Source organism: Motacilla alba, chromosome 4 (genome assembly GCF_015832195.1).
Source record: "Motacilla alba alba isolate MOTALB_02 chromosome 4, Motacilla_alba_V1.0_pri, whole genome shotgun sequence".
NCBI lineage: Eukaryota > Metazoa > Chordata > Aves > Passeriformes > Motacillidae > Motacilla > Motacilla alba.
This window is the reverse complement of record NC_052019.1, coordinates 58650243-58665774: the sequence shown is the minus strand read 5'-3', so window position 1 is coordinate 58665774 and position 15532 is coordinate 58650243. Positions and strand designations below refer to the sequence as shown.

Sequence of the window (15532 nt, the reverse complement as noted above, 5' to 3'; positions counted from 1 at the left end):
TTCATGTACTACACCCTGTTTACATCATCCATATAAATGAAGTTGACTCTCTTTTTAGGAAACCTGCTTAGAGACCTTGTAGTTTTGCTTACACCTCAAACAGTGTGTAAGTGAATGAGGTTCACATTTATTTCTTTGAACTTTCTGCAATCTGTACCCCTCCCTGCTAGTACAGTATTCTTTTATCAGTATTTTTACAAAAGGAAAAAAATCTCCTTGTGGGTTTCACCACATGTGACGTGCGAAGTGATTTCTTTTTTCAGTTACTCTGTATGCTGTTATGTTGCAATCTAACTGCATATGGGCTTGTGCTGTTCACTTGTGTGGAAGAACCAGCATAGGTAGCAGAGCCGGATAGGTGTACTTGAGTTTATTTTGTGTGCAGAGTGTCCCAAGTTGTTTGTAGGTTTGTTTGTAACCGTGTAAACCATCCCTGTTTTAGTTTGTTTGGAAAAAATGTGTGATTACAATCTGACAGGATCACCACTGTCATAAAATATTTGTGAATTTGTGCTAGCTTATCTGATGGATGGATGAAGATGATGGTGAGGGGTCCAGAGCATCTCTCTTATGAGGAGATACTGCAGAAGCTGGGCCTGTTTAGTCTGAAGAAGAGAAGGCTGAGAGGGGATATCTTCAATGCGTGGAAATACTACAAAGGCAGGTGCCAAGAGGATGGTGCCAGGCTGTTTTCAGTTGTGTCCAGTGACAGGATGAGGAGCGGTGGCCATGTACTCAGAAGTCCCAACTCAACACAAGGAAAAACTTCCTTACACTGGTGGTGGCAGAACCCTGGAACAGGCTGCTCATGGAGGTTGTGGAGTTTCCCTCTCTGGAGTCATTCAAAACCCTCCTGGACATATTCCTGTGTCACCTGCTGCAACTCTTCCTTGGCAGGGGGTTCGACTGAATGATCTCCAGAGGTCCCTCCCAACCCTAACAAATCTGTGATGCCTAGTGACTTAAAAGCCTAGGAACTGGAAGCTTCAGGAAACTTCCTTTTGAATTTATTTTGGCTTTAGGAGGAGTTTTCTGAATTCTAAACAGGAACAGAAATAGTACTGATGAAATGATTGGTTTTTTTAACATACATTTTCTGTGCAGAAACAGCATGGGTGGAAAACTGCAGCTGCTGTGAGCTTTATATGTGATTGCAAAATTAAGAGGGGGGTAGAGAAATATAAATTGGAAGAATGTGAGGTGTGAGAATGTATTGCATTTGTGGGCAGGTTTTGGTAGCTGGGTGGAGTACAGGGGTGGAGAAGAACCCCATTCCCTGTCTCCCTGTGCCTCTGGTGGGGAGCAGATAGAGCTGGGACGGAGGGAGGGGTAGGGGAAAGGTGTTTTCAAGTTCTGATCTTACTTTTCATTATAGTGCTCTGATTTTGTTGGTAATTAATTCAATTAATGTCTTTAAATTGAGTCTGCTTTGCCCGTGATAGTTTGCTGAATGATCTCCCTCTGTCCTTAACTGAACTGATGAACCCTTAGTTGTATTTTCCCTCTCCTCTCCAGCTGTGGAGGGGAATGATGGAGAGGCTTTGGTGCATGTCTGGCATCCAGCCAGGGTCAACTCACTTCAGAGAGCAACTGGTGGCCTTACAGAGAAATGTGCACTCTGTAAGGACACTGGAGTTTTGGAACAGAGCCATATGACTTAATCTTTGACAAAAAAAGGCCAACACTAAAGCTCAGTGTATAAATGAAGTTGGCATAATGTTAATAGTGGTTTAATCTCACCAGCTCATGGTTGCCACTTTAAAGGTGCCTTTCTACTCGGAAAAGTGTGGTGAGCTGTGCAGGAGAGCATGCATGTGCCCACCAGTGCTACTGCTGGGGCAGGTGGTAGATAGTAATTCTCTTTGGGTTTTGTTGTCCGAGTTACACTGGAACAAAGGGTAATATGTAGGCTGAAAGGAAAAGGAAACCCTAAGATTAAAGGCTGTTGTTGTCGTTAGGGTTTTTTTCTGTCTTCCTCTTAAAGGTGTATGAATTTCATTACATACTCCCATATCCCACTTCAAATATCAGATAGTGGTGCTGGTTTTTAGCTTCACACCTAAGAGCCCACAGTTTATACTGTTGATTAGCTTGTTGTCTTGAAACTTGTTTCATAGCTTTTGTGGCAGTTACTTCTTCTGTTATTGCATTGGGAAATCTCTTTCTCATATAAGTAAATATTTGTGTGCATGGAAAGCTGCAGGAAATGCTGTTACTGAGAGCTTGATTTGATAAACCTTGAGGTATGCGTCTGTGATTCTTCATAATGCCAATTTTGCTTGGCAAAACTTCATTGCTAGAGATAATGTGCCAGTAGAAGGAAAGAGAGCAAAATAGCTCCTCTGAGAGAAGCTTCACCAAATCTCCAGGTTTAGAGTTTAAATTAAAATGATTTGCTTAAAGATGAAGTTATTTTCCGTTTATTTGTTTAGGTGAAAAATATTGAAGTCCTCTGTGATTTCCAAAAGTTCTTTTATCTGTAAAATCTTAGCAGCCCCAGAATCCATGACTATAATAGATGTTTTATGTTTTCTTTGAAACTTGTTTTAGTGAATAAGTACAATTAGTAAATAAGTACAATTCATATAGGAGAGTGATTTTAAGAAACTAGGTGCCAGTATCACCCCCAGATTGGGGTGATCCCAGAAGATGGAAAAGTCTCTCCTCCAACCCACGCCATCAAAGAAAGACTCAATAGTTTTCAGTCGTCCGGTCTCAAGGTTGTTTATTGTATGTTATCTAAAAGATTTTCTCCTGAGCTGCTGGGGTCCGCTCAGCAGGTCAGCCAAAGGCACACTCTCCGCCCACGAGGCTGGTGCCATCTTTTATACTAAAAACTGTGTGTCCTATATTTACAATTCTGTTCCAATAGCTATCACCTATGTTAGACAGTCAGCTTCTATTCTAAACCAATCTGAAAGTGCCAACATCACCCTGAACAAGGAGGTTAGGAAGAAGAAAGAAGAAGGACAGGGCATGCCCAAATCCCTCCATCTTAAAACTCCTGACCCCCATGTACAAAACTCAAACCCCCCCGTACAGAGGTCAAAACCCCCATGTGCAATACTTGAAAATTTTTCCCTTCACTGTGATTACTACTGTTATGCCATCTAAACTTTTGTGACTTGTAATTCTTCACACAGAGTTGGTAATTTGCTCCATCGGCTAAGATCCAGACACCACGTGTCTTTGGCTGCATTCCGGGGTCTCAGAGCCCCTTGCCAGCGGCTCAGGCCTTCCAGGGCACCTAGAGGGGGGTCCTGGATTCTGACAACTAGGAGGATGGTTACTTTTTGCTTTATTATTGCGATGCTTTACTAGTTACAGAATTGGAGGGAAACTATGTTTATTAGTTAACAGTGGCTGTTAACACTAAAGAAAAAAGGGGCAATAATTTGGATACGGAATGAGAGAGAAGATTTTTCTGAAAAGATTATACTGTTGTTTGTCTTGATGGCATTAACATCTCCTTTGATAATTATGCTTTTTTGTGTTTAAGTTGAGTAGCTTTTCGTAGTGGCAGATGTTCTTTCCTCCACCGTCTCACCGAAGCAAGATTTATTGTTCACTTAATCACACTTTTCATGGGGAAAAGAGTGTTCTAAGAAACACTGTGTCACAAACTCATATGTTATTTGGATGTAGCCTTTTTCAGCTTATATGGATTATCACCTGTGGGTAATAATTTAGTTTTGATTCACAGTTTTTTGTGAGGGACAGGGTTTAAGCATCCTCCTAAATTCTTGAATCCTTGCAAGTGTAGTAATTCCAGAAAAAGCCTTTTTGCCTTAGAAGTGCAGCTACATGTGACAGTGTTGATGAAAAAATGGTGTGAACTCCATTAATGCTGTGTCTTTATCAGAATTTTTGACAAATCTGCTGAATTCGGTGGTTTTTCTAAAATTCCTTTTTAAATTAAGAATAGCAGACGTCAAGCCTAAGCAAATGTTGGCTTTACTGGCTAAATGCTTGCTTCAAAATGCAATTCAACCGCATTTTATTTAACAGTTGTTACTTTCCTCCAGTCTGAACTGCAGTCGGTCACAGGGAATGGAAGGGTCTTGCCAAGTTTGCTGAACAATATGTGGCAGTTGCTGTTAGTAATTTGATGGCCAGATTAAAGAAACAGAATGTAGTTTGGATTTGTATTAATTGAGGCTGCTTTTGCTATTTTAGATCCAATTTCAATTGCAGCATTTTCAATTTCAACAACTGAAATTACCTTGGTCACAACACTGTAAACAGGAGAGTGTGTTTGTAGGTGATGGTATGACAGTGATGATGTATGCAACACTTGTAGTCTTTATCTTCCTTGTTTCTTTGTGGTTTAGTGAGATTTTTTTTTCCTCTCGTTTACTGTTGTGCTTGTTCCTTGGAGACAGTTTGTTTCAGTCATTGCCTGTATGCTGATAAGAGGGAAATCAGGGTGGGGTAGAGCCTTAGAGTAGTAGTAGTTTCTAGTTGGTCTAGCTGGTCTAGTTGTGGAGGCTTTCCTGGTGTACCTGTTCTCACAAAGGCACTTTTTTTCCCTGATTAGCAGAAATCTTCTGTTTAGCAATATGTCCATGCACTGGCTTTTAGTAATCCATTTTCTTTAAAACTCTGAACAAAGGAATGGCAGAATCTGAAAGCAAAAGACCCCAAAAGTTATTACTTGGTAAGAATAAACAAAAGGCTGTTACTTATAGTAAGCACCCTCTGTTCTAGCCAGGGTTGGCTGCTTGGTGTTCCCATGTTGATCACAGCTACAGGAAATTTTAAAAATGGTGAGAGGGCCAGCTGAGTGTTACATTTCCTGTAGAATGTCATTTAGTGCTCCTTACATCCCAGCTCATAGCTGTCCCTGCTGCAGCCATGGCAGCAAACTGCCAGTTCTGTGCTGGCAACAGTGGTAGGTGTTTTTCAGCTGTTGTGGATCGAGGCAGTGCCTGAAATTATGAAAACAGATGTGCTTGTTCTTGCTTTTTGCTGGAATTGGTAACCTGGTACCTGTAGTTGTGCTGAAATTCCCAGCAGTTTGCCTGCTGAGCTGTGAAAGGTGATGGCAGTGGAGGAGCTACGGGGGATGGGGGGGCTGAGCTTTCCAGTAGGAGAGGAAGTGTGTAACATTATGGTTTCTAAATCTGATAAAACCTGCCAGAGCTTTATAGGTAAATTGATTAATCTCTTCAGCTTGTATTCTTTCTCGGCTTTTTGAGCTTTGGTTTATTTCCCTTGTAAGTTTATTTGCTGTTTGTATACAATTCCATGTTTGGAACATCTTCTGATTTGTTAATTTCCTTCGCTTTCCTTTGTTTCTTTCACCTTTCTCCATTACTTGTAGCTGTTATTCCCTAGTTTCTACAGGCTAGCAAAACACTTTCAAACATGTTTTCTAGAATGAATTCATAACCTTGTTTTTACTTCTGGACTTCTGTTGTTACACACTTTTGAAATAATGCACTTTGTAACTATCACAAAGTGGATATCAAACGTAACTCAAAAGTTATAAAGTTCTGTGAAGAATTGTTTGTATGAGACTTGCAGGGTGCAAACTTTAGATTCTGTAAAGAGTGGTGGCTTCCTGCCCTCAACCCACTGTTAAATACTAAACTGTCGCAATACGACACGAAAAGACGACACGGACACTGCTGCTCTCCAGGTGAACGAAAAAGAGGGACCTTTATTTTCTGACTCCAACATTTATAGTTTTCCAAAAGTGACAGTGGATTGGAGGGTGACAGTGCCACCTCTCCAATGACACTGGACAGACTAAGAGTTCATCAATTCTCTCCTCCTCCATGAAAGAATGCAAAACATAAGTTGTTTACAGAACTGTGTATGAGAAAGTTCATTACAAGAATGCAAACATCAGAAGGCTTAGCAAAGTCTTAGAAAATCAGGGTGACACTAGACAGATGTTCTGATCTGGAGAAGAATATGGGGATACATTATCTGGTCTCTGGCATCTAGGGAAGTGGTCTTCAAACCTTTTTGATTGTATTAGCCGTCAGTTAAAAAAAAAGGTGATCATTCACCCCCAATACATATATACTATTATTTATAAATTATACCCATGCTGCCATATTAGTATATCATAGCGAATATGAAAACAGGAATTAAAAAGGCTTAAAGAGAAAATAAAATCTTTCCAATTTTAATTTTTTTTAGTAATGACTCAAAAAGTATTTTCTTCCCATGTTCCAGAGGAATGTCTTTCTTGGGGATGGATACCTGTCTTTGGATGCACTGGGAGACTCTTTGAGAATTATTTCCATTCTTTCTAGTTTTCTTAGCTTAGGAAGCTGCAATTTTCAGAAGCTAAAATATAGTGTGTTTTGTACATTATTTACTCGTTGTGGAAATATATCTATATATATTTAGAAACATTTCTGTTTGGTGTAAGTGGCATAGACATGAAAAATTCTATAATTGTTTGTATTTCTGTATAATTGCAAGGGGTTTACTACACCAGTGATTTCCCTCACCAAAGAGAAATAAATATAATATTTCATAAAATCATAAGTAAAATAAATGCTTAAATGAAGCATCCTAAAATGTTTTTCTTGTTGAAATATAGTGGCTGGTTTTGCTCACCAGCTTGGTTGAAAGGAAACATATATTTGGTAGTATTTTATATTTAAGTAACAAAAAAAGCAGCGGGCTGTTAGTTTTTTTAGATGATGAATGCTAAGCATGTTAGAAAATGCTAAGCATGTGAACTGCAGCTATGTTTGCTCAGGCATGGTGTCAGTGGTGGGCAGTGATTTTTTTTTTTTTTGTCTGATTTAACCTTTAGGCAGAAAAAAATTGCTTACTGCATAAATGTCCTGATTGATGGAAGTGGGTGCAAGCAGGGTATTATTCCCTGTTAAGCCATTCTTACTGTAGGGTTTATTCCCCACTCTGGACCTGTTGGTGATTAATGTGGTATTAGAAATGTTATCTTTTGGGCGCCTTCCTTGAGGGGAGGGATTAAGGCAGGACATGATGCAGACCTGTGCAGCTTGGTCACTGAAGTATGGTGTTCTCAGTGTACAGCAGATTGGGTTTGTTTGCTGGTGGGTGATATTTCCAGAACTGACAAAAAGGTGTCTTGCAAAAAAATCTATTATTATTTCAAGTACGAACATTAGAGAACTTTTAGACATGTAGCTAGGGAGGGAAGTGCTGGAATAATGAAATGGATACTTGGTACAGTGCTTTACTATGTATGCTTCATGTATCTGAGTTTAAATTCAGAGTAATGTAACTCCAACTCCAGCAGACTTTCTACTGGGTGTCATAAAATGACAGATTTCTGATTTTTAAAATGTCAAAACCATAAATCATTAGTTTGCTAAGATTGCACTAGCAAGCTATTAAAGAACATGGCAGTATTTACTGTAGATAAATGCAAATTTAAAAAGGTTCTCTGTATCATGGTTTAAATGATTTATTTGCTTTCAATGCACATATGAATCTGATGTGATGTAAAGATTTAGGATATTTCATTTCCTGTATAGAGCTACAAATTTGCATGTTATTAAATGATCTCTCAGAGTTATATCTTTCTTGTATGTCTTAAACAGGATCATAGGTTAAGGTACACTGAAAAAATGTAATTAAAACAAAAGCAGAATTTAATGCTGTTAATACAGGTAGTGGAAATATGGGAATTTCAGCTGGATTTAGATATTTTCTATTGTAATATCTATTGAAATACATAATACAGGTCTAACAAGGGAAACTCCCGTGTTTTGTAAATACACCTTTATCCACTTTTGGAGAATGTTGAAATTTAGTCTTGAAGTTGTTTGATTTGCAAAAATTCAACTTGGTAGGTCCTTGTTCTCAGGGATTTGAAATAAAGCTCAGTGTGCAGTCTCCTCAGGGCCAAAGGGCCTTTATACCCAGTGTTGTGTGTCAGATAAAATCTGGAAGGGAATCCGTTTTATCCTGTCTTCTGTTTTCCCATCTGAACTTCACCAATGGCTGCAGGCTTGCTGTGTATTACCCACAGTTTGGTCAGTACCATTGTGGGCCCCTGGGACTTGTGTTTTGTGTTCTTGGCAATCCTTTGTGTATCAGCTGTCCCACCTCTTGATGGGGCAGTAAAGACTGGGAGAATGGAAAAATTCCTTATATTGGACTTGTTTATGCCTTTTGTCTTTGGAATCTGTTGTTGAATTTCTGGAAGACAGAGGGCACAGTGCATGGTGATGTCAAAGAATCATAGAATGGCTTGGTTGGAAAGAGCCTTAAAGATCATCTAGCATGGAATGCTGTAGCTGTTTTGAGTTCAAGCATGTTTTTTTGGTTTGAACTGTTTGTACTAAGATCCCTTTTTGAATGGATACCAAACTGATAATTGTAATTTTTTTTTCCGTTTGTGTAAGATAGAATTCAACTTTGCTAATAATTTCGCTTAAAACTGGTGTTGCTCCCTTTATAAGACTCTGATTTTTCAGATTTTGGTATGTACTTAAAAGATATTTAATGGCTCTTTCTAAAGTAGATTAAACACAAAAAGTATAAAATTTTAAATTCACAGACCTGTTTCCACAGTCCCCATGTTTAAAAATGTTGTGTAGAGCTAATTCTTCCTTTCATTGCTCTGTTTTCATTGGGCCTTCAGCTGCACACTACAAACTGAACTAATTGTGTTAGTGAGCTAATTTGACATAAAAATGCTTGCAAGCAGAGTGAAAATACTAGATTATTAGCTAGGGTAAATAAAGAATCATTGATTATAGCATAATTGTATTTTAAAATTGTTCATCTCCTCCCATTCTCTTGGGAAGGAAAAACCCATACACCAGAAGGATGCTTTGGATGTATTGTACCTACATGGCCAAGAATTTTGCCTTTTTTTGCATTTGTTATTTTCACTGAGAGAGTAATTTCCATGTATGCATAGCTAAGTGTATTTTTAAAGAAAAGTTTTAATGAGTTGGTTTATGCCTCAGATGAACTGGGTAGGAGGCACTTGCCAGTAATTTCCTGGGTAAATTGTATGTCCTCTATAGTTAGCTTTTGTGAAGTTGATGAAACTCTGGTTTTATAGAAGCCAGTGGTTAAATGTAAACTCTTCCATTACTTGGAAGTTTTATTCTGTCTTACTTCCTCGAGATACAGCTTTTTTTCTTCATTGTGATGAGGCATGCTGATATAAGCTGTTGACAGAGGTGTGTGAAGGAGGAAGGGAATGATACAGTGCTGAGACGCTGTCTTAAAAATTTCTGATTCTGAGCTAATGGTTTCAAATACAACATTAGATGGCAGCAGTAGACTCTTAACACCTTGTGGGTGCCTGTTGAATTCACATTTAGGCAGTTTTCCAAATCACAGACAGACTTGAAGAAATTTTATTTGAATGCAAAACATTTATATTACATCCCTTTGAAGGGAAGCAGTGGGAATGGTTTTTCCCTGAATGATCCAGCTTTGATTATAGTTAAGAACAGTGTTGAACAGAATCCCAGTGTTGAACAGTGTTGAATTGAAGTGTCAAGTTTAAAGTGGGTGCAATGCTGTTGTGCAATGCCAAACGGACTTCTCATTTGCCAGGAATATGAAGTTGTAGGCTTTGTTATGAATTTGGCAATAAAAGAGAAAGCAGCTAATAAAGGAGATTTTCTTTTTCTTCCTTTCTTACAATCCTCTTTCCTTTGGAAAGTAGATTAGTACTATTAGTATTCTTTTTTTTGTGGTGTAACTGTAGGGTAATGCTGGATGATGGAGATTGGTGACCTCAACCTGAGGTATCAGCAGGAAAAGTTTGCAATTTTCTGCAAAAATTACCTGTTTGTTCTTTGATGCTGTTGGGTTTTTTGTTTGGTTTTTTGGTTTTGTGGTGGTTTTGTGGGGGTTATTTTTGTTGTTTTTTTTTTTTTTTTTTTTTTTTTTTTTTTTTGGGGGGGGGGGGTTGGGTCATTTCTGGTTTTGTTTGAAAATGGGAGAAACCTATTTCCAATGGGAGAAACCAAGTCTGAAACTGGAGCAAGATTCAAGAGGAGTCTTCTGCTTACAAAAGTGGTTGGAACAGAATCTTTCCTTCTGCGAAAGAGTCATTGGTCACTTGCATGTTCATGGTCTCACTTATTTTAAACTTTGAGCCAAGGTAGCAAATGACTCTAAATCGTCTGTGTATTGCTGGAAGGTGTGACCTCACTTTTCTTGAGTGGGTCTTCCCACAGTTCTTTGTGTTTTCTCTAGTTTTTCTAGTGCATTATGGGCAGTACACTAGCAATATCATGAAGAGAAAAGTGGACATCCAGGCTTTTCCTACCCCTTTCTTGCCCTTCCTAGTAATCTCTCTGGATTTAAGCCATGTTTCACTGACTTGGCATTCATGCTAATATCACTATTTGATGTATCCAAACTATCCAATCTATTCGGCTTTCCTGCCAAATCTTCTTAGGACTTAGATTTTAATGTTCTCACCTCCAAGTGTTTGGTGTGAATGCATGGAAATACGTAGGTCTGAGTTATTATCTTTTGCAATGTTTTGTGTTTTCTGTTCTGAACAAGCCTTTCCAAATCACAGCCATCTTTTTGTCACGTCATGAATGTGTATCATAGTGCTGACTTTTCCTATTTATTGTGTGCCCTTGGAATTTGACCAACTTGGAATCACACATGATCTTATGAGATTCTTACCCTAGAGAGATTTTAATTCTTACGCTTCCCATATCTTTGTCATTTATTTTTGATGATCAACAATTTTCAATCATAAATTCAATGAATCTCTGAATATGTGAAATGTGTTTCTGAGTATATGAAAGGGGACAACAGAGTCAGGGAGGTGGTTTATTTCTTTGGTGGAAGTAAGGAATTAATGTAGGCAAAGAATATTATAAATGTCCAGCTTTGCAGGTTCTTATTAAGCATAAACATAAAAAAAAATTCACTGAGATTGAGCCAGCCTGTTTGACTGCATTTTTTTTTCTTCATGGGATAGGTGTTCATACTCCTTGTTTTGGACATACTAAAGAAACAATTCTGATACTACAAAATAATAATCTTGAGGAAAAGGGGGAGGTCATAGTTTGGTTAAACAGTTCTTCATCTTGGCTTTGAGGAACAAAGCAAATACTTGATCTGTGCCTTATCTAACAACCAGAAGGATGAGGAAACTCTATAGAAGTAAACACTTTTTTGGGGGGTTTGAGATAAAAATGTGAAGATCCAGCCCTGTAGTTCTCCCAAGTATAGCCAATTTGTCTTTTCCAGGAGAAATGCTGATTTTGGACTCGGTTTCTCCTTTTTGTGTTATAGGTCATTGATATAATTTTTCTTGGGCTGTCTTGCAAGCTTTCTAAATATTTTATATCTGTTAAGGGAAGAAATAATTTAATTAGATTAATAATCCATATCAAGTTCTTTCAGGAAAGTGGAGCTTGACTGTTTATGCTGAGCTATTTTCTGTATGCAGTAGGCTGATAGATGCTTACCCAAACAGTGAAACATTTCTTTCATATCTCACATCATTTCATTGCAAAGAAAGGTTAAGTGTGTTTAAATTGTCTTTTTGGTTTTATTTATAAGTGTTGTAGTGCTATTTTATACTAAAAATTACTGCTACTATGTTGACTTCTCATTAGTTTAATTCCCTAAGGGGGGGCAAAAATACACTTTCTGCATGTGTATTCAAAAATTGCTGTATTCTGCCTGTTCTCAATCAGCTAAATGTAGAACTATTTTACTGAGAAGCTTGAGCTATTGGTTTAGTATATATATATATTTTTGAATGTGGATATAACTGGCAAAATCCAAAATTTGTGAGGATGCATTTGAATGCTGCCCTTTAAAACCATTCCTATAAGCTTGTACTTAATTCTACATGCTGGAGAAAGAAAACGTTATGCCACCCTGTAGGTTGCTATAAAGATTGTTTATGCAGCTCAGCATAGGACTTAAAATACATTGAATTGGAGAATTTTGAAAAATGTACTGTGTGACACAGGAGACCAAATCATGCTAAAGTGCAAGGAAAGACTATACATCAGTTCAAAGGCTACATTATTCAAAAAAATACAACCATAAAAAAGGTAATAAGATTACATTCTCACACTTCATGGCTAGTAAGGTGCATTAAGCTGCTCAGATATTCATAACTTACTGTGACATTTGGGAAGATTACATTTTGCTGTGCACAGCCATTACTGCAGCTCAGATAATAACTAGCCAATGCATGGGCCTGGATTATGATCCCTGTCATCGGAAACAAATTTGTGTTTTGAAGGTTGATCAGTTTCAAATCACCATTAGAAAGGGTTAATATGACATAGTGTGGGGAGTGTGTGTGCCTGTGTGTATCTAATGGATGTGCATACATATTGTACATCAGCTGCACCCTGACTTGGGTATTCTGCTTTCCCTGGCAATTTTTTTTGTCCTCACTTCCCTCACAGGAAGTGTTAAAATGGTAATTATTTTTTACCGTAGCATATTATTCCTAGACCGTCCTTCCTGAAATGCTTATGTTTGCAGATGAGATTGGAAACCTAATTTGATAGCTTCCTGGATGGGTGGGTTCTGATAGTAGTGTATGTAGCCAAAAATGAAAGATTGGTGGTGTAGACTATAGGGTGAAGGTAAGGTCACCTCCAGTAGCTGCATGTGGTTTTCGTGTGATAATTGATGGTTGGCTGATAGTTAAAACCAAATGCATAAAGAGTTGAATTTCTTGTTAAGAATTAGCAGGTGGTTTGTGGCCAGAATTTAATCTTCAGCTGTTCTGTCTGTACACAGTCTTTGTTTCTTACCTTGATTTTAAGACGAGTGCTCTTGAGGAATACTTCAGTTTTGTAGAGGCTACATTCAGTGAAATGAGGTATAACTCTAGTGTATTTTACATTTTCAAATGCTCTGAGAGTTTTCTTTAAGGGACAGTGTATATTTTTCTTTGCATTTGTTTTGAGATAATTCCATGTCAATTCGTTCTGCCTAGCAAACACTACAGAGCTTTCTTGAGTTAGGCCTCTGTTCCATCTTTTGGAAGGGGAAAACTAAGGCTTGGAGGATGGTAATGATTTGATGGATTTGTTTGAGTTGACAGCATGAGTTGATATAGAGAAGCTGGGAATATAACTCAAGTTACCCCATTCATTTCTTGCTGTTTTCTGAGATATTGTGGAAGCATCTGATAGTAAATTGCATAATTATTTTTCGTGAGCCAGGGAGGAGAAAATGGAAAAGTGTAAATTACTGTTTAGAAATTGTTGCCGTGTGACATTGTCTATTCTGTCAAAAGAGCAGTAACTTTCTCTGCTTCCTGTGATGTTTGGCACTACTGATTTATTCCCAGAAGTCTGAAGATTGCTTCTTCAAGGTGGCAAGGTTTAGACACTTGAGGAAAATGTATGGTAATTTCAGTGGTTAATGAAGAGCGTATGTTGTGTTCTGCAAGTTGTTCTTTGTATCCTGACTAGATGAGAGAAGCTGTTGGAGCTAATATGAAAGCAAGTTAGGATTTGGGGCAGTTTTGACATGGTGTGACTTCAGTAGGTGACAGTACTGAAGCTGTTAATGGCCAAAGCCTGTCAAAGAACACCACCACATAGGAGGGAAATAATAACATAAACATACAGAAGTGAGAACGAGCTGAAATATTTCTGGTCATGAGTCCATTTTGATAATTTGAGTCAATGATATCTGAATTCTTGTTTGTATGCTGGTATATAATGGTTACTTTGGTAAGCACGGCACATTTTTAAGGTTAATACAGCTGTGAAGTTCAAGAGAACTTTAAAGAGTGGATGGAGGGAGTTGGTATAAATGAGGTAACTTAGTACAATGCATTTTGCCTTCAGCTGGAATTTTTGTTTTATTAAAGTGCAAGTGAGAGTGAAGCAGTTAATTTCCTCCCCCGCCTCTACCTCCTCTGCACAGGCATATGTGGCCTGCTACTCAGTGTATGTTCAAACAAAACTTTCCTCTAGGAGACCTGAAATATGACAGGATTTAAGTGTCATAGCCAAATCACAGCCAAAGACTTGGAACAGTGCTGCTGTTCCACATGCCTGCAAATACAGCAAGCCTTCACTTCCTTTGAGTACCTGGGACTGCTAATGAACCTGTCAGTTAATTCTTAACCAGCTTTAGTCACTGGAATGTCTCAGAAGTGTTTATAAGTGGAAATATTTTTGATGTGCATCAGCTCCTTTTGTCTAGAATTGCCCTCTTAATGGAGATTTGTTAAGCAAATGTGAAGGAAAGCTTTTAGGGTCACTCCAGGTCATTTAAGATATCTTGACTGCTTTGTTGGGCTCACCCGTTTTAGAACACTTACTTATGTCTTCACTTTTTTGCTCAACTTGGGACATCTCTATCCTAAACTACCCAAATGTTTTTCTGCAGCGATTGTCTGATAATAGTTGATGCCTTAAGAGCACCTTTGTTACTCAACAGAGCTTGAAACAGCAGAAAAATAAGATGGTACATTGATATTGGCCTCATTATTATGTTTTTTCCCTTTCAATAATTTTCTTCGCACAGAATGAATAACTTTAGGCATACATACTTATCAATACTTTGATAAAGTTGCCTTAAGCTTTTTTTTTTGAAATATTTTTCTCTGAAAGCTCGTTGGGGGCCAGTTTGACTTGGAAATGAACTTTATCATCCAAGAAGGAGAGGGCATCACCTGCATGGTGGACTTACTGGATAAGTGTGACGTCACCTGCCAGGCTGAGGTTTGGAGCATGTTCACAGCAATCCTGAAGAAAAGCATACGGAATCTCCAGGCCTGTACAGAAGTGGGGCTCGTGGAACAAGTGCTCAGGAGGATCGACAGAGCTGACAACATGATTGCAGGTACAGCCTCCCCCAGTGTGGGACTCAAACTGTGCTGCTTCTCATGGACGCAGTTATTAATTAAATGAAAAAAAATTGACTCTGCATTTTATTGAGCACTTACATCACTGTTCTTTCTGTTTTTCAGATCTTTTAGTGGACATGCTTGGTGTGTTGGCTAGCTATAACCTGACAGTTCGAGAGCTGAAGTTATTCTTCAGCAAGCTGCAAGGAGAAAAAGGGAGATGGGTAAAAGAACACACAAAACTGAAACAATTTTTATCGTGTTGCTTTTGTTTTTCCTAATTTTCACAAGTTAAGACTGTTCCAAAAACTTAATGATAAACAAATTTTCAATGTACCAAAAAATATAGCAAGCTTTCTTGTATTATATAAAGAATCTTTTTACCTGAAAGCAATTAAAATACAGAGAGTAAAATAGGGATGAAGTTAAATTTCTTCCTGAACCTGTGGACTATATTGGTCTTTTTGAACACCTGGAAATAATAAGGTGACTCTTAAGTGTTTTTATGCACATGATTTTATTTTTTTGATTCCAGCTATGTGAAATTGAAGGAAAAAGGCATATTTTTTTTTCAATCAGAAGAGAGAAATATATAAAAATGCCTACAGAGGCAGTTCTGTTTGCTCCCAGTTTCACATTGCTGTACTTTACTTGAAGATGAAAAAAAATTATCCAGTTAGGGAAGTGAAAACTTTGTTAGAAATTGAACTGAAGGAAATTAGTCCCAATGAAAAATTGTAAAATTTATCT

General features: G+C 38.0%; 1 protein-coding gene across 4 annotated transcripts in view; it reads left to right on the top strand.

Moving 5' to 3' along the window:
- Positions 1–15532, top strand: part of LRBA (LPS responsive beige-like anchor protein) — a 367373-nt gene that overhangs the window by 28602 nt on the left and 323239 nt on the right. For all 4 annotated transcript variants that reach the window (XM_038136498.1, XM_038136496.1, XM_038136497.1 and 1 more), the window contains exons 3-4: positions 14547–14778; positions 14906–15006. In XM_038136498.1, the coding sequence (XP_037992426.1) occupies positions 14547–14778; positions 14906–15006 (333 nt within the window). The remainder of the gene's footprint in view (positions 1–14546; positions 14779–14905; positions 15007–15532) is intronic.